Below are 18,231 nucleotides of genomic sequence, written 5' to 3' on the forward strand. Positions count from 1 at the left end.
TTTCCTCCTGCCCCGGACTCCGGGCGTCCCCCACCCGGCGGTTGGGTTCCCGCAGTGGCCGTCGGAGGCGGACACCGGACCGCCTGGACAGGGGGCGTAGGGTGGGCGCGCGGGGGCTCCTCACTGGAAGCGTCGAGGGCCTCTGGGGGTCCAGGTCCCCCGGCTCGTGCCTCCGCCCTGGCGTGGGGGCCGGGCGCGGTGGCTCACACCTGTAATCCTAGCACTCTGGGAGGCCGAGGCAGGAGGCCAGCGCTGCGCCGGAGACGCCCGTGGGTTCCGGGCGCCCCCCGGAGTTCACCAGATGTGTGACCCGAGGCAAACCGTGTCGCCCCTGAGCTTCAGTTTCCTCCTGAGTGGAGATTGGGGCTCCCAGCGCCGGGGTCTTGGAGCGGGCGAGCGCGGACGCTGCAGGTCGGGGCCCCGCCGCCCCGCTCGCACCACCGGCCTGCCCGGCAGGCTCTCCGCGGGCGGCGCCGCGCGAACAAAGGCGCGGAGGGAGGGAGCCGGCGGTGGGCGCCGGGCGAGCGGGGGACCCCGGGCCCGGTCTGCAGGACCGTCGGGGCTCTGGGCGCGGCGAGGCAGGGGGGTCCCGGGTGACGCAGGGCCCTGAGGCCGGGAAGGCTTCCTGGAGGTGGCGTCCCGGAGCACGGCCGCCGGCCCGCCGGGTCTTTGGCACGGGACGGGGCGCCGCATGGCTCCTTTAAGAGCCCGTCCGGGGCGAGGGCGCGGGGCGAGGGCGCCGGGCGGCGGCGAGACCCACCCCCCGCCCCCCGCGGCCGCCGCCTCTAATCTCCACCCGCAGCTCAGGCTCCGGCTGACGTCACCTGCCCCCGAGCCGCGCGCGCTGATTGGCTGCAGGTGACGTCAGGGGCTTTTTTCGCCCGGCATGACCTCATCCCCGCCGGCGGCCCCGCCCTCCGCCCCGGGCCTGTCACTCGCGGCCGAGCGCGGTGGCCGAGCCGGCTCCGCGGCCCCCGCCCCGCCGGACGCCTGGACGCCGAGCCTGAGCCCACCCGCGCCGGAGCCGCCCGGCCGCGCCCGCCGAGCCGCGGGGCTGGGATGCGCGTCGCGAGCGCGCGTGCCCGCCCGCAGTGCGCGCGCCCCGGCCCGAGCGAGCGCTCCCCGCGGCGGCGGCGGCGACGGCGGCGACGGCGACGCGGCCCGCGCGCTCCCCCGGCCCCTGCCCCGGCAGCGCGGGCCCCCGCTGGGCCGATGGGCTGCGCGGCGGAGCGGGCGCCCTGAGCGCGGCGCGGGTCCCCGGAGCGCCCCGGACGCGAGCGTGAGCGCGGTGAGCGGAGGCGCGGTGCGGGCGGGGGCGCCGCGGTCGCCGGCGGGCGGGCTTCACCGGCGCGGCCCGGGGGGCGGCTGCGCCCGTCTGGCGCCCGGGAGGAGGCGGCGGCTCGGGAGGTGAGCGGGCCCTGAGCGGCTGCTGGGACGCCAGGCCGGGAAGCCCTTTCCCCTCCGCAGCGCCCGGCGGACCCGGTGCAGCCCACACGCGGTGGCCGCTGTGCAGCCTTCGCCCCGCAATTCCTTCGTATGGAGGCGGAGGACGAAATTCAAGGACCCAGAAGGGCCATTGAGATCCAGCGTGGATCCGCCCGAGCCCGCCCCAGACACCCCCTGCAGCACCCTCGGTGGGGCCGGAGCGGGAGAAGGTCGTCCCTGGCACTGAGCCGGTCGGGGAGACCGGAGGGACGGCCTTTGGCCCGTGGGAGACCCAGGAAAGGTCTCGTCCCGTGCCCGGCGGGGAGGGTGCAGATCCATCCTCCGTCTGGCCAGGCCGCCTGGCACCCCCGCCCCGGGGCGCTCAGCTGGCCCCGCGGAATAAAGGCCATCCCTCTGCCTGCTGCGGAAGCTGCCGCGATGCTGGGGGAGGGGCTGGCACAGCCAAGCGGCCTGCGCCCCTCCTCCCCAGGCCTCTCTGCCCACCTGGGATGGCGAGCACGCCAGGTGGGGGGTACACCTAATAAATAGTCTAGCCTGGAGGAGGGCAACAATAGGCCCAGCCCCCCAGGTCATCCGTTCTGGGAGAACCTGACTTCTGACTCCCGGCTGCAGGGTGTCCTGGTTCAGTGGGGGGAGTCGGCGGCGGAGGCGCTGCAGCGAGAGGGGCTGGGGGACTCTGGGATGGAGGAGGGGTGGCAGGATGTGGAGCCGCGTCTGCAGCATTGCAGCGTTGTGTGTGCGGCTTGGGGTGGGGGTGGGGTGCTGAAGGCCAGGGAAGCCGGGTTCTTCTTGCTCCGTGCGCCCACCTCTGGGGGTCCAAGTACCCCCTCTCTTCCCTCCTTCTCGGCACAGACCAGCTGCAGAAACTCTTGCTCCCAGGGCAGCCCCTGGGGGTGCAGGTAGCATCCAGGGCCCCGGCCCTTGACCAGGAGGACAGTCCCACGTATTCATTTGCTCCTAGCAAGCACCCGACATGGATGGGCAGGTCATGTGCCTGGGAGCTGGGAGTTCATCCTGTAGTCTCACTGACATCTCTCCTGCAGTCAGCCTAGGGCTGGGGGAAGTCACTGGGCAGGTTCTATTCCCTGCTGCCCTCAGCCCTAGGACAGGCTTCTGGGCCCAGGGGCTGCCTCTGGGAACAAAATTCCACGCACGGAGATGCAGAAAGATGCTTAGGGTCGGGTTGTGTCCCGGGAGGCTGGCGTCGGGGCCCAGAGGTTTCAGCTGGGCGCGTGCCTGGAAGGGCACTGGCCAGGGGCTGGGGAGGCCCAGGTGTGCCCCTCGTGGAGAGAGCAGGGAGAGAGGTGGCTAAACCCTGGCCATGGAGACTTCGTGGGCTGAGACCCCTCTCGCTGCCCGGCGTGCCCAGGTGGTCCTTGTGGAAGCTCCAGGCTGTCCCTGCCATGTAGCACGGGGCACAGTGACCAGCAGAAGCCCTTCACATCCGTGGGGCTGGCACCGGCCAGGTGGGGACGCAGGACACGTGGGTAGTGTCAATGTGGGGACTCAGCCCAGACCCCACCCCCTCTCTTCCCACCCACAGCTTCCCCAGGTCAGGGCTGGCTCTGCATGGCCCAGCCAGCAGACCAAAGGTCAGCCAGGGTCCTGTCCTGCTGACCCCGGCGGGGGACAGGGGAGGGGGGTACTGAGGTGGGAGCCCACCCAGGGAGAGCCGTGAAGATGGAGTGTGCTGACCCGTGTGAGCGTGTGAACTCCTGCCTCCTGGAGGTTGCCGGCCACCGTTTCTCTAGAGCGTGTCCCGAGTGGCAGTGGCCCGACTTCTCAGCACCTTGGGCCCCCTCTGCTGCTGGCCTCGCCGCTCTTTCCCAGCGCCACCTAAGTGTGCGAGGGGCCGGGGCACCACCTGGATGGGACAGTGCCGTCCTTTGGGGCCAGCAGTCCTGCCTGCCGCCTCTGCAGGCAGTGTGCCCCAGCCCTAGTTGATGGGCAGAAGGCGACTTGGTGAGGGGGCTGTCATCTGGGGGCTGGGGGTGGGCCCAGCACTCGGGCTGTCCCTGGTCACATATGTGCTCAGGGCCGTGATTGTGCTGTATGGAGGCCCCGCGTGGAAGCCCATGTGTGTGAGGAGACCCTGGAGCTGGCAGGTGGGGTGCAGGGGTCCTGGATTCTAGAGGAATTTGGCAAGCAGAAGGCAAGGACGTGAGCGTGAGTGTGCATGTGCGCATGCGTGTGCATGCTCCAGCACGCGCCCAGTGTCCAGTGCACACGTTTGTGCACACGCATTCACGCGTAACTGCACACAGGAGAGGTGGATTGTGGGTAAGGAGTCGGTGTGCAAAGGGGCGTGTGCCAGCAGGCACAGCCGGCAGCGTGCATGCACATGGCAGCGGCAGCCGGCCGGCTGTGTACCTGGCCCCTGAGGAAGGTGGCTGCCTGCCGGCTCCCCCGAGGGGCGGGGCCTGAGCGAAGCCTCCCGCTGACTTTGGACTCGGAAGCTCGAGGCCCTTTGATGAGGGTGCCTGGGCTCCCCTGGGCCTTGCTCGCCTGCCCAAGCCCCAGGCTCCGGAACAGCAGGGAGTAGAGTTCTCCATCCTGGCTCCCAGGAACGTGGTGTGGACCGAGCTTGGCAGGAGGGCTTGGGTCCGGCGGCATGCACATTTTTGTTTCCTCTGTGTCCTCCTGGCCTGTGCCAGCCCAGCTGGTCTGCTCAAAGCTGTCCTGAGTATCCCACGGCCCACCGCCAGCCCGCCAGTGACAGCCCAATCCATAGCATGGGGGGAGGCCAGAGGTGAGGGGTCTGCCCTTAGGTCCAGGAGACCCAGTGGTTGAGGATGGGTCCCAGGAGGCCAGCACCGGGCACAGGCTTCCCGCAGGAGGGGGTACTCATGCAGACGGGGAGGGGAGCCCCTGAGCTGCATGGGGGGGTGTTGGGACCCGGAGGAGGGTCAGGACCTGGTAGGGCAGGGCGGCTGGGGGTCACTGCTGGCCCTGATCCCGGGCACCGGGTGGCAGGGAGGGAGAGCAAGAGGAGGGCGACCTGCCCACTCTGCTGCGGAGCCTGCTCTCGGCTGCTGCCGCAGGAGCAGCGGTTGCCTGGCACCTCTGCTGTTGCCATGGCTACGTCGGAGGTGCTAACTTGCTAACGAGTCCCCTTTGGCTGCAAATGACAACGCTGCAGTGGTTCCTGGAGCTGAGAGGGTTGCCTGGGAGGCAGGGGCGGGGCCAGGTGCAGGCCCCTCTGCCCACCCCTGCAGCCCCTGCCTCACGCCCACCCCCAGCCCGCCCAGGCTTCTCTTGGGGCGGTGTGAATGCCAGGCCTGGCTTCAGAGGGTGAGGGGCTCCCCGTTTGCTTGCGTTGTTCTAGGTGAGAGGTGACCCATCCCCACGTAACTGAGGGGGGACGTTGCGGCTTCTGCCTGCAGACCCCTGGCCTGCAGCCTCCACGCCTCACTGTGGCCCTTGGGGTCCCGGCCTTGGAGTGGGACTGTTGGTCCTCTGTCCAAGGGCGGGAGGCTCTGCCCAGGCCAGTGGGACCTGGCGGCCTCCCCTCTGCCGCCTTGCACGAGATTCAGTTTAGGACTCTGGAAAAACTGCCCAAAGCAGCCGGAACAGGACTGGCATCGGAGACCCTCTTTTGCAGACAGGCCCTTTTGCTGTTGAACTTGCTTGGTGTGGCCCTAGGGGCAGCCTCCCTGGCCTCACCCCCGGGGCCTCATTCTCCCTGGGGTGGAGAGCGGTGCCCAGGCTGGAGGGGGTGTCTGTGATGGGGTCCCCGGTTCTGTCCCAGCTCCTTGGTGGCAGCTGTGCTGCCTCAGCCTAAGGCTGCCCATCCAGGTGCCGGGGTTTCGAGCATCCCCGGGAGTGGAGGAGGGGGAACGCCTATAGCAGGGTGCTGGGGACAGTGGGCACAGATGCCATTGTGCCCACAAGGAAGGACTGGGCCAGCAGCATCTGGGGAAAGGAGAGCCCACGGCCGGGACTCCCGCGTGGGGTGGGGGTCTCAGCCCTGCCCCTCGGTTTCTGCTCTGTGGACCCGTCGGGCAGCCCCTGCTCCACCAGCCCAGGGGCTGACCTAGGGTGGCGGGGGAGGGGGTTTTCCAGAAGTGGTGGCGGCACTGTTGTCCCCAGCTTTGCTGTCTGTGGGGTGCCAGTGTCCTCAGGGCACCTTCCCCCAGCACCCTCTGTCTCTGTGGTTGTGGGTTGGGCGCCTGGGTAGGGGCCTTTGCCCACTGTGGGCCGGGGGGCCTCCCCCAGCACTGAGCTGGGTGGGGAGGTGAGCCTTGTGGGTGACGACACCCAGGAGCCCCGTCCAGTCTCGTGTGTGACCTTGTGCTGGTCCTATCCCTGCCCTGAGCCTCAGTTTCCCCACATTTAAAGCAAACTCGTCACCATGATGCTGTGTGCCCCTTGGGTCTGTGAGTCTCGGGCGGGCCCAGGGGAAGGCCATTCCTGGTGGGTGGCACAGGAGACGGGGCCTGGTGGGTGGGGTGGCAGGGGCTGGCCACGGAGCCGCAGGAGGGGGCTTCTGAGCCCCCAGACCCCAGGCGCACCTCCAGGCACTCCCTGTGCCCCAGGCCTTTGCAGGCTTCACCGAGGGTCCCAGACACAGGGACCCTCATCCCAGGGCTGCCCCCACTCAACCTGTCCCGGTCCCACCCCGCTCTGAGGGCGACACGTCCCCCTGCAGGGGCTGGGCCCGTGCCCCCTTGGGCAGTGGGCTGTCAGGGCCCTAAACCTCGGCCCGCAGAGCTAGGACAATGGCAGGAACAAAGGAGCCCCCAGCCTGCCTGTCCGCCCGCCTCTGGAAAGTGCCCACATCTGCAGATTATCGGTTTACAGGGTGGCCCCGGAACTTCGGCTCCGAGGATCGGGCTCCCCGGGGTTGAGCCGGGAGGGGAGGGGCACGTGCTGGACCCCTGGCCTCCTGGGCTCCGGGTGGTTGGGGAGATGCAGAGGCCAGAGGGGGAAGAGGCGTGCACCCTGGGGCTGGGATGGAATGTTCTGGAATGCGTGGCTGTGCTGTGCCCAGGGCCCTGAGGACGGGCCCTCTGGGTGCCCCGTTGGCCTCCCCTGCCCTGCCGTGTCCGCGGGAGCTGGCACTGGCCGGGGAACAGGGTCTCTCCTTGGGCTCTTGCAACCCGATGAGACTTTGATCCCTCCGAGGGCGGAATCTCGAGCCCCACCGGCCAGGTGTGCTCTGGGGCCAGCGGCCCTGCTGACGCCCTCCTCTCCCGCAGGTGTGGCGCCATGTGCTAGGCAACGCTGAGCGGAAGGCCACGCCCCAGGCCGCCAGAGCAGTCCCCCCTCGTGTCCTCAGGGGTCACCCCACTGCCCAGGCCCCCGCCATGGCCGGGGACCGGCTCCCGAGGAAGGTGATGGACGCCAAGAAGTTGGCCAGCCTGCTGCGGGGAGGGCCCGGGGGCCCGCTGGTGATCGACAGCCGCTCCTTCGTGGAGTACAACAGCTGGCACGTGCTCAGCTCCGTCAACATCTGCTGCTCCAAGCTGGTGAAGCGGCGGCTGCAGCAGGGCAAGGTGACCATCGCAGAGCTGGTCCAGCCGGCCGTGCGCAGCCAGGTACCCGGCCTCCCGTGGGGCCCTGTCACCTCCGGGGTCAGCAGCTGCAGAGCCCCGGCTGGGGCAGTGTCCTTCTCTGCTCTTGAAACCAAACGGGGTTTCCTGCAGGGGGCGGGGGGTGTCACAGCTTGGGCATTGTGGGGCACCCCCCCAGCTCGCCTCTTTCTGCACCTGTGCCCCTTAGCTCCTGCGTAGAGGTCTGGGCGAGCCCGCTCCTCCCCCCACACACATGGCGGGACAGGATAGAGTCCTGGGCGGAGTCCCCAGAGGCCCAGGCTCAGAAGGAGGCTCACTGAGGGGAGGGGTGAGGTGTGAGTGCAGGGAGGGCTGTGCAGGGGAGAGGCGCAGGACCCACTGTGAGGACAGGAGGGGCCGGGCCACGTCCCCAGCCCCTAGAGTGTGCTGAGACCCAGCGTCCTCTCTGTGGCTGGAGAGAGGGCCTTCCGGGAGGGACCGAGTCCAGCTGCAGGGCGGTGGGTGACATGCCCAGAGGCTGCAGGATGGGCCGCTCAGAGCCCGGGGGCGGGAGAGGACAAGTGGGCTGGGCGCCTGTCGGGAGCCCACCCCAAGGCCAGAACCGGCTCCCTGCGGCCTCCAATGAGGGGAATCCGGTGTGATTAATCACCCCCAGCGAGGACTCCCGGCTGGAGTGCGGTCCCATTGGCTGCCGGTGACATCACCCAGCACGGGGCTGGCAGCTCAGCTGGCTTAAGGGCCGGCTGCGTGCTTGGGGGGCGGGGCACCACTGCTGTCAGAGCAAAAGCCGCCCAACATCTGGCCCCAAGGCTGGGCTGGGGCTGGGGGAGGGCAGGAGGAACCGACCGGGCTTCCAGCTGCTGCCCCTGAACCGATGGGGGGGGGGGACCTCCTGCTGCCCTGGGTCCCTGGGTGCTGCGGAGGGAAGAAGGGCTGTGCAGGCTCAGCCTCCAAGCTCTGACATCGGAGAGCCAGCCCAGGCCACATCCTGTGCCCCCGCCCTGTGCACTAGCTGAGCAGGCAGGTGGAGAGTGCAGGGCTGAGGCCCCAGGGACTCTGTCACACTCACCTCTTCTGCTCCCTGCAGTCCTGGCCCCCGGGGGTGCCCAGGGTGTCCATCCCCTTGCCCGTGTGACAGTGCCTGAGGGTGTGGCTGCACAGGGCAGCACCTGCCTGTGTGGCTGAGGGCGGCTGCACCTGTGCCCCCCCACCCTCGAAGGAGGAGGAGCATGTGAGGTGTGGGAAGGCCCCTGCCAGGTGACAGCTGCCCCTTCCTCTGTTGTTGGTCCCTGTGTGGCCTCCCCTTGGGCCAGCCGGCAGCAGGCTGGGGCGGGGCAGGAGCAGGGCGTCTGTCAGGGGCCGGCAGACCTGACCCTGACCTCTGCCCTCTTGGCCCCCAGGTGGAGGCTGCGGAGCCGCAGGACGTGGTGGTCTACGACCAGAGCACCCGGGACGCCAGCGTGCTGGCCGCAGACAGCTTCCTGTCCATCCTGCTGAGCAAGCTGGACGGCTGCTTCCACAGTGTGGCCATCCTCACAGGTGGGCTGCGCAGGCCCTCCGGCCCTCCCCACCATCAGCCTGGGAAGTGGGGGGGGGTCTCGGTACCTCTTGGCTCCTCAGGGACCCCTTCCATACAGGCACAGCCCCAGCATAGGAGAAAGCCCCAAGAGGCCCGGCGTCCTCTGCCCTGGGGGCCCCCCACTGCCCGGGCTCCCTGTCGGGGGGTCGGGGGGTAGAGCACCACGCTCAGGGAGCCTCAGTCTGCCTCAGAGGGTCCCATGCCCTGAAATCCCTGCAAGCCCCACTGAGCGCAGGTTGCCTAGCAACACCCTGGTGCTCACAGCTGCTGCCTGGGGTCCAGCAGGGCCCCTCAGAGCAACCTGGGCCCCCAGACGGGAGACGGGGACCCCACTCCCCCCATGCACACTCACACACACTCCGGTTCCCTCCTCCTGGTGCAGTGGCTGAGGGCGTTTCCATAGAATCCACCTCCTGGAGGGCCCAGGGCCTAGAGCCGGCCCTGCCCGGGGCAGGGGTCTTTGCTGACGTCCCTGCATCTGGACCTCCGGGTGCTCCGGGCTGGGGTGGGCAGGGCAGAGCATGGAGGACTGAGGCCCCCACTCCCCTCACAGCGGCACAGTGCCCTGAGCCCCCCGCCACCTGCAGAGCAGATGTGGAGGAGGGGGGCCGAGTGGGCAGCCTGGTGGCCCCAGCGCTGGTGTACTGCGGGGAGACAGGGACCTTCACCAGCCTGGGAGGGGCCACAGGGTGTGCAGCCACCTTGGCCATCGGCGCCCAGCCCCGGAGGGTGCCTGGGAGGCTTGGGGGTGGCGGTTCGGCATCTTGTGCGGGACACGGCTACCCTCTCTCTGCGTGTGTCTGGGCAGGAGCCGAGTGTCCCCCGCTTTTGGACTGGCGCAGTCAGGGGGTGTCTGGCTGCGGCCAGCATCTGCCTGTGCGTGTATGTGTCCCGCCACTAGTGTCTGCAGGGCCCCTGAGCCTGCTGGGTGGGATTTGGGACCGTGCGTGAGTGCACTCTCGGAACCAGAGGCCTCAGAGTTTTGCACTCTGGATGCAACCTCTGTCCTCTAGGTTCCATTTGGAGGGAGGGCTGGAGAGCTCTGGGCTTTTTGCAGGTGCCCTGGGCCCGGCTTGCTGTCCGAGTCAGGAACGGGGCCATGAGGCCCTCTGGGAGTCTACGAGGGCCCCAAGTGGCACCTCCCCAGCCCCAGGCTGTGCTGGGGAAAGCCCAGAGCCTTGAAGGGCCTGTCTCCGTGGCAGTGGCCAGGGCTAGGACTGCATGGGAGGCCGGGTCCTCTGCAGCACCTGGTGGGGCAGGCCTGGCCTGGGATTCACCAGGAGGGCTCACGTGGGACGTGGCTGTGCCCTGCCTGGCTGCCTCCCTGTGTCTAGCCTGCGAAGGTGCAGTGTGTGTCTGCCCCCATTTCTCCAAAGGCCAACCCAGGGGGAGTCGTGGCCCCCAGGTGTACAAGAAGCTCACGGTGGCACCAAAAAATGCAGGTGAAATGCCAGGACCCAGCATGCAGGACGGGCCTCTCTGCCTTGCTCACAAGCCCCCCAGGTGGGCACAGCCTCTGCTCTAGGCTGGCTTTGCCCTGAACCTGCAAGAAGGGGAAGGAAAATGTTGAGTAGGGAGGGGGCACACACCTGTGTGCACTCTGGGTTTCGGGGTGAACTGCGGCGCCATCCCTGACCCCCATGGGGGCCTCCTGGGGGATGCGGGGGAGGGGTGCCTCCCCAGGCCCCGAGGACTGCTGGGACCTACCAAGGGTCACTCATGCAGCCCGTCACGTCGCCCACCCCTCAGGGCCTGCCTGGGTGGCCCTGGGATCCCTGGAACCCATAGCAGAGTCGGCAGGGGCACCCGAGCTTCCTGGCTCCGGGGGGGGGGTCCCGGGAAGCATCCTGAGGGACGGCTGCAAAGGTGTCAGGGCTCTCACCTGTCCAGGGGTGTTCCTGCCTTCCCGCCTTGGGGAGGTGGGCAGGGTGCGGAGGGTTCTGATGGCCTTCACCCCAACCACTCTGGCCAGGCCCCGAGAGAGCAGAGCAAAGACCCCTGGAGCGGGTGGGGGGACGGGAGGGGGGCTGAGCCCCAGCAGACATCCGAGAGCCCCTGCCCAGCCTGCTCTCAGGGTAGGCTGTGCACCTGTGCGCCGTGGCAGGGTGATGACAGCAGTCACCTGCTTCTCCCCGTGCAGCCAGCAGCTTCCCAAGGAAGGGATTGCTTCTCCGCCAGGGCTGGTACCTGGACGTGCCCCATCTCTGTGGCCCCCAAGGTCACGCCTTCCTCAGGCCCTGGGAGCTGACATGCAGGCATTCCTTTTTTTTTTTTTTTTTTGAGACAGAGCCTTACTCTGTTACCCAGGCTAGAGTGCCATGGCGTCAGCCTAGCTCACAGCAACCTCACACTCCTGGGCTCAAGCGATCCTCCTGCCTCAGCCTCCCGAGTAGCTGGGACTACAGGCATGCGCCACCATGCCCGGCTAATTTTCTCTATCTATTTTTAGTCGGCCAATTAATTTGTTTCTATTTATAGTAGAGACGGGGTCTCGCTTTTGCTCAGGCTGGTCTCCAACTCGTGAGCTCAAACGATCCTCCTGCCTCGGCCTCCCAGAGTGCTAGGGTTGCAGGCATGAGCCACCACGCCCGGGCGACACGCAGGCATTCCGGGTGGGTGTCTGTAGGACCGGCCACTGAGCCGGGCCAGGGATGAAGGTGGAGCCCAGACTCCTGTCTCCGGGAATCACCAGGCAGGGAAGTAGCAGGACCCCGGGCCCAAGACCCACTGCACGTCCTCGTTGCCTCCTGGTGGGAGGAGGTGGCCTGTGTCCAGGCGTCTCCGGTGCTGGGTGGGCCCACGGGGGCCAGAAACAGCAGCCCACTTGCCGTGGGGGCTGCATCCCCAGAGGCATCCTCACCCCTGGGGGTCGCTGAGCAGTTCTCACCCTACGAAGGCAGGCGACCTCAGTTTCTAGTCTGAGTCGGGGCTCAGCCCCGTCTGGCCGGGTGTGGCCAGGTCCACTCTTACTGTGTCCTCGTGGTCGTGGTCATCTCTGAGCCTCACAACAATGCTGATTGGCAGGTAGAACCAGGAAACTGAGGCCAGAGGCGTGGCCAGCCCTGCCCACAGTCGCTGAGTCAGACATGCCTGGGGCTGGGTGGAGGGGCTCTTCCTCGCACCACCGTGTGGCCCAGGACCTGGCTGTGCGGGGAAGGCGGCAGGCGCGTGCCCACTACCAGGGCTCCTCTGCTCCAGTCCTCTCCTGCTGGGCAGGGTGGAGCTGCGACCAACCACAGGTGCCCGGCGGCCGTGCCAGTTCCCCTGGGTGATGTAATACCCGGGGCAGGGGGAGGCCCCCACAGAAGCCCTTGCCTCCCAGAGCTGGCACCCAAGCCTGGGCCCGGGGCCCAGCCAGCAGCAGGCAGGGAGGGTGGAGGAAGGCTGAGCCCAGCCCAGCCCGTGCGAGCCGTGCTGGCTGTTCACCTCTGCCTGTCCTCAGCTGGGTCAGCCCTTCCTCTGCATGAGGAGGGCGTGGGCATTGGTGCAGGCTCAGAGTAGCAGCGAGCACCCCCGAGACCAGGTGCTCAGGCCAGAGGCTCTGCCTGCGCCTGGCTCTGCCGGGTCGGGGCTGAGTATGGCTGGGCCACCGAGGTAGACGGGGCAGCCCCAAGCCCTCTCTCCTGTCCGCCTGACACTCCCCTCCTTGCCTTTCCACAGGGGGCTTTGCCACCTTCTCCTCCTGCTTCCCCGGCCTCTGTGAGGGCCGGCCTGGCACCCTGCTGTCCGTGAGCCTCTCCCAGCCCTGCCTGCCCGCCCCCAGCGTGGGCCTAACCCGCATCCTGCCTCACCTCTACCTGGGCTCTCAGAAGGACGTCCTGGACAAGGTGTGTGCACGGCGGAGGAGGAAGGGGGCCGAAGGCTGGCGGGAGGGGTGTGGTGGGAGGGCTGGGTGTGGGGTGAGCATGGGTGAGGTGGGGGGGACCAAGGCCTCCACCCCCAGGACCATAGCAGGGCTTCGGGAAGGGGCCTGGCAGGGCTGGGTCAGAGTGGTGGCCCCACATGCCACACTGCTGACGTCACTGGCCCCTGGCCAGCTCTGAAAGAATCTGTGCTTTAAAAATGGTGATGGAGGCAGGGTGTGGTGGCTCATGCCTGTAATCCTAGCACTCTGGGAGGCTGATGCAGGCGGATCGTTTGAGCTCAGGAGTTCAAGACCAGCCTGAGCAAGAGTGAGACCCCCGTGCCCACTAAAAAAAAAAAAAATTAGCTGGACAAAAAAAAATATATATATATATGTATATATATATATATAATTAGGCCAGGCGCAGTGGCTCACCTGTAATCCTAGCACTCTGGGAGGCCAAGGTGGGAGGATCGCTCAAGGTCAGGAGTTTGAAACCAGCCTGAGCAAGAGTGAGACCCCCGTCTCTACTAAAAACAGAAAGAAATTAATTGGCCAGCTAAAAATATATAGAAAAAATTAGCCGGGCGTGGTGGCACATGCCTGTAGTCCCAGCTACTCGGGAGGCTGAGGCAGGAGGATTGCTTGAGCCCAGGAGTTGGAGGTTGCTGTGAGCTAGGCTGACACCACAGCACTTTATCCCGGACAACACAGTGAGACTCGGTCTCCAAAAAAAAAAAAATGGTGATGGAAAAGGGTCGAGCCACCGCCAGGCCACCGTATGTCCCTGGGAGCCCACTGCAGGCTTCAGATGGGGCTCCGTCCCCTTCCCAGTGGGGCTCCTGGGCCCAGCTCCTCGAAGCAACCTGGGGACCCCAGGAGCCAGGCTGCACACCGCACCCCAAAGCTCTAAAGTCCTTCCCAGCCGCAGGGGGAACACCCTGCTGCCCCCTGGCGCCCGGCCCTTCCTTCTTCTTCCTGGCCACCCCTTCCAACGTGCCCTCCCCCCCCCCCCCGCAGGACCTGATGACCCAGAACGGAATAAGCTACGTTCTCAACGCCAGCAACTCCTGCCCCAAGCCCGACTTCATCTGCGAGAGCCGCTTCATGCGCATCCCCATCAACGACAACTACTGTGAAAAGCTGCTGCCCTGGCTGGACAAGTCCATCGAGTTCATTGGTGAGGCCAGGAGGGGGCAGGTGGAGGGGCCGCTGCCCCCCACCCCAGGGGCAGGCCGGGCCACACCTTCTCAGGTGGGGGAGGGGGTCCTGGGAAGCAGAGGACTGTTGGCAGCAGGGAGGGCGGGGAGGGGCTGAGCCCAGCCCTCACCTGGTCGCTGCTCACCTGGTCACTGCTCACCTGTGCCCAGATAAAGCCAAGCTGTCCAGCTGCCAAGTCATCGTCCACTGTCTGGCCGGCATCTCACGCTCCGCCACCATCGCCATCGCCTACATCATGAAGACCATGGGCATGTCCTCGGACGATGCGTACAGGTACCTCCCCCCACCCTCACCTGCGGTGGCTCAACATCCCCCTCCTCCGTTGTCTACCTGTCCTGGCTGCGCGGGAACAGCCCTAACCTGTAACCTGGGCTGGCCTGGGCCCCTACCCCAGCTTGCGTGCGTCCCCGGTGCGCCCCGCGGGCAGGGCAGAGTCGGTGGGCAGCTGGGCTGGCGGGAAGCACCTCCCCACTGGCGCCCTCTCTCGCCCAGGTTCGTGAAGGACCGGCGCCCGTCCATCTCGCCCAACTTCAACTTCCTGGGCCAGCTGCTGGAGTACGAGCGCAGCCTGAAGCTGCTGGCCGCCCTGCAGGGCGACGCAGGCCCCCACTCGGGGACGCCCGAGGCCCCGCTGCCGCAGCTGCCACCACCTACCTCAGAGAGAGCTGCCACCGGGGGCGCGGCAGCCTCCGCGGCCAGGGACAGCGGCCCCAGCGCCTGCGCGGAGCCCCCCGCGCCCGCCGCGGCGCCCGCCACCAGCGCGCTGCAGCAGGGCCTGCGCGGCCTGCACCTCTCCTCCGATCGCCTCCAGGACACCAACCGCCTCAAGCGCTCCTTCTCCCTGGACATCAAGTCCGCCTACGCCCCAAGCCGTCAGCCGGATGGCCCTGGCGCGCCCGACCCCGGTGAGGCCCCCAAGCTCTGCAAGCTGGACAGCCCGTCCGGGGGCGCGCTGGGCCTGCCCTCGCCCAGCCCGGACAGCCCGGACGCGGCGCCTGAGGCGCGGCCCCGGCCCCGCCGGCGTCCCCGGCCCCCCGCCGGCTCCCCCTCGCGCTCCCCCGCGCATGGCCTCGGCCTGAACTTCGGCGACGCGGCCCGGCAGACTCCGCGGCACGGCCTCTCCGCGCTGTCGGCGCCGGGGCTGCCCGGCCCGGGCCAGCCGGCCGGCCCCGGGGCCTGGGCGCCGCTCGACTCCCCGGGCACGCCGTCGCCCGACGGGCCGTGGTGCTTCAGCCCGGAGGGCGCGCAGGGGGCCAGCGGCTCACGGTTCGCGCCCTTCGGCCGGGCGGGCGCGTCGGGACCCGGCAGCAGCAGCAGCGGCAGCAGCAGCGGGGACCTGCGGCGGCGGGAGGCGGCGGCGCGCCGAGCCCCGGGACGCGCGGACGGGCTGGCCCGACGAGCCGGGCCCCGAGACGCAGTTCAAGCGCCGCAGCTGCCAGATGCAGTTCGAGGAGGGCATGGCGGAGGGGCGCGCGCGCGGAGAGGAGCTGGCCGCCCTGGGCAAGCAGGCGAGCTTCTCGGGCAGCGTGGAAGTCATCGAGGTGTCCTGACCCGCGCGCCCCGCCGCCCTGGGCGCCTCGGCTCCGCCGCCAGCGCCCAGGCCGTTATACATATATATTATATATAATGCAAAGAAAGGTAAATGGTTTTACTGCGATTTTTATCGAGAAGTAAATATTTCGATTTTTTTATTTATTTAAGCTGTTCATTCTGGCAATGACTTGGCAACAGTGCCGGGTGGTCCTCGGAGCTCTATTTTTACTGTCTGATATTTAAACTGAAACATGTTTCTAAGCAATATGAGGCCACCTCCGGTCACAAGCCGGGGTGCCGGGTCTGGGGTCCCCTGGCTGACTCCCCCCGGCACCCGGCACCGCACCGGGCACCTGCAGGAAACACTGCTGACCTTTGCAAAGAGGCTGCCGAGCTTTCGGAGCTTTTGTGCACTTTTTACATAAGAAAAAGGGGAAAAAAAAGAAAAAAAAAACTTCTTTGCCACAAACTGAGCCGCAGAACCTCCCTTCCCTCCCCCCCACCCCCTGTCCTCTCGGCCCCTCCCCCTCCTCTGCACCTCCGAACCAAAGCCATAGGTTTGGGGGTGGCCCCGGAGCTGGTGTGCCCTGAGGGGGTACTGCCAGCCCTCCACCAGCTCCAGGACCAAAACCTGGTGGCACGGAGGGTGTCCTCACCACCCGCCGCCCCAGACCTGTTCCTGCTCCCTGCCAGGTGTGGACAGGTGTTTGGCCCAATGAGGCAGGTTTCAGAGGGGCTGGGAGTAGGGCAGAGTGGGGGCTTGGGAAGAGGGCTCTTGAATGTGAGCTGAGGTGGGTCTCCAGGGCGGGGCAGGGTCCAGTTCCTTGGAAAGGCCATTCCTAGGAGGGTGTTTCCCGCCCTCTCCTTGGCAGTGCCCCAGAGCCCCCTGCCGGGCGGGAGGCACTCCCCCCCCAGGAAGGGGCTTGGCCTCTGGGGGTGTCAGGCGGGAGGGCCCTGCTGGCCAGTGCTGGCTCCACTGGTCAGAGGGGAGCTGCCGGCCCAGGGGTTGGAGGGGTGAGATTAGGGCTTGTCCTGGGCTCTTGTGCCCACCCAGCCCCAGCCCCCCCCCCCCGACTTGGAATTCAGGCATCTGCCCACTGAGGGGCCTCCTCCGTGAGCAGGTGCTGCCTTGCTCGGGGAGGCCCTTCCTGGGGTCCTCCCAGGGTCTTGGGGTCCTGCACTTTGGAAGAGCTGTCTCAAGGCAGATAAAGACCCCTTTTCTCCCCCACCACGGGAGCCTCTTAGGAGAGGAACACCCTCCACCCCTTTCCCAGGGCCCTCCCAGCATCGTCAAGGTGACATGCAGGCCCCCACCCCAGGTGGGCCCAGGTATGCCCAGGTGGGCCAGCCTGGGGGTGAGGGCAGGAGAAGAGCCCAGCTACCCCTGCCCCACACCTGCCTGGGTCATGGGGACCCAAGGCTTTGAGGGCAGATGTCCCTTGTCCTTCAGATGTCCCGAGACTAGGAGGGGACCCAGTCACCTTGTGGAGATGCCAGGGCAGGAGGGGCCTGGCAGGAGGGGCCACCCCTGGCTGTTTCTTCTATTTGTTCTTTTGACCCCCAGCCCTCTGTCCCTGTCATTTCTCCTTCTAAGCAAAAGTCCTGTTCCTGTTCCCTCTGTCCCACCCACCCCTGTTCCCAAGAAGATAAGCTATCATTGTTGTATTTGCAATCTATGGATTAGAGGTTTAAGTATTTATTATTGGTTAATTATTATTATTAATTATGTAAATTTGCCTCCTGTCTGTTGCGTTGGGTTTCTGAGGTGACCTGGGTGTGGAGGATGCACTGGCTCCCCCCTCCTAGCCCCCACCCCTATGCTGTCTGGGGGATGGTTTGGGGGCCACTGGTTGGGTCCCAAGACCCCAGATGCAGGTCCCATGGCCCCTCCCCCACCCTTTCTCCAGGGCTGCCAGCATCACTGTGGCTCCTGTCCTGGGGCAGGTGGGGCCCGTGGAGCCCAGCCTCTGTTCTCGCTGGTGAGGCACTGGCCACCCCGGAGGGGGCAGCTGAGATGGGGGACAAGGTCCTGCCCTGGCTGCTGCCTCCTGTGTGTGCAGGGGCAGCCAGGTGAGGGCCTCTCCCAGGTTGCTTCCCCCTCTTTCCAGGTGTGGAGGGCTGGGCTGCTGAGTCCTCAAGCCCCCCGGCCCCTCCCACCCCTGCCTGGCCATTGCTGGGCTTTGGGGTTGCCCCCCAAGGGGCCCGGCTCCTTCCTATTATTTGCTGGGAGGTCCGGCAGAGGAGAGGCGGCAGGTCCCCAGCCGAGCCTCCCCTCTCTGGGGACCGGGCTGCCAGCACCACAGAACCCCTCCCTCAGGGGCCACACTTCCAGGTCCTAGGCCTGTCCCCTCCTTTTGTCTTTGGAAACAATGTGTTGTAATAAATCCTGAGATGGATGTTTTCCCCGGGCCTCTGGCTGCCTGTTTCTTCACACTGTTGTGGGGTGGCCGGAAGGGCTAGTGGGGGGCCGGCGTGGAGGCTCCGTGAGGCTGGAAGGCTGGTGTGCCAGGCCTGGAACCTTGGACCAGACTGACCAGGCCACGGGGGGGGGGGTGTAGGCAGGGCCTTGCATTGGGCCAGGTCTGAGAACTGTCCCAGCGGGACTGGGCGTTGTGGGGAGGCAGGTTCTCAGCTTCACCCCTAGGATGTGAAGCTCCCTTTTCCATGGTTGCATGCTACTAAGAGCAAATAGCTTAAAACTATATATATAATTTTTTTTTTTTTTGAGACAGAGTCTCGCTCTGTTGCCAGGGCTAGAGTGCCGTGGCAACAGCCTAGCTCACAGCAACCTCAGACTCCTGAGCTCAAGTGATCCTCCTGCCTCAGCCTCCCGAGTAGCTGGGACTACAGGCATGTGCCACCACGCCCGGCTGATTTTTTTCTACATATTTTTACTTGTCCAAATTATTTCTTTCTATTTTCAGTAGAGATGGGGTCTCGCTCTTGCTCAGGCTGGTCTCGAACTCCTGAGCTCAAACAATCCTCCTGCCTCGGCCTCCCAGAGTGCTGGGATTACAGGCATGAACCACCGCGCCTGGCCCTTAAATCTATATAAAACACTCAGTTTTGCCCACCACCTTCCCTTCCCCCCACAG

At 66.7% G+C, this 18,231-nt stretch overlaps 1 protein-coding gene across 1 annotated transcript; it reads left to right on the top strand.

Annotated features, from left to right (window-relative positions):
* Positions 1 to 1,186: 1,186 nt before the first annotated feature.
* DUSP8 (dual specificity phosphatase 8) lies at positions 1,187 to 17,539 on the top strand. Its single transcript, XM_012769557.3, is given in 8 exon segments — positions 1,187 to 1,288; positions 6,645 to 6,983; positions 8,360 to 8,498; positions 12,199 to 12,365; positions 13,403 to 13,562; positions 13,753 to 13,876; positions 14,096 to 14,960; positions 14,962 to 17,539. Coding segments are annotated over 7 exon segments (1,878 nt in total). The 5' UTR covers positions 1,187 to 1,288; positions 6,645 to 6,752; the 3' UTR covers positions 15,154 to 17,539.
* Positions 17,540 to 18,231: the final 692 nt, after the last annotated feature.

Source organism: Microcebus murinus, chromosome 4 (genome assembly GCF_040939455.1).
Source record: "Microcebus murinus isolate Inina chromosome 4, M.murinus_Inina_mat1.0, whole genome shotgun sequence".
NCBI classification, from domain to species: Eukaryota; Metazoa; Chordata; class Mammalia; order Primates; family Cheirogaleidae; genus Microcebus; species Microcebus murinus.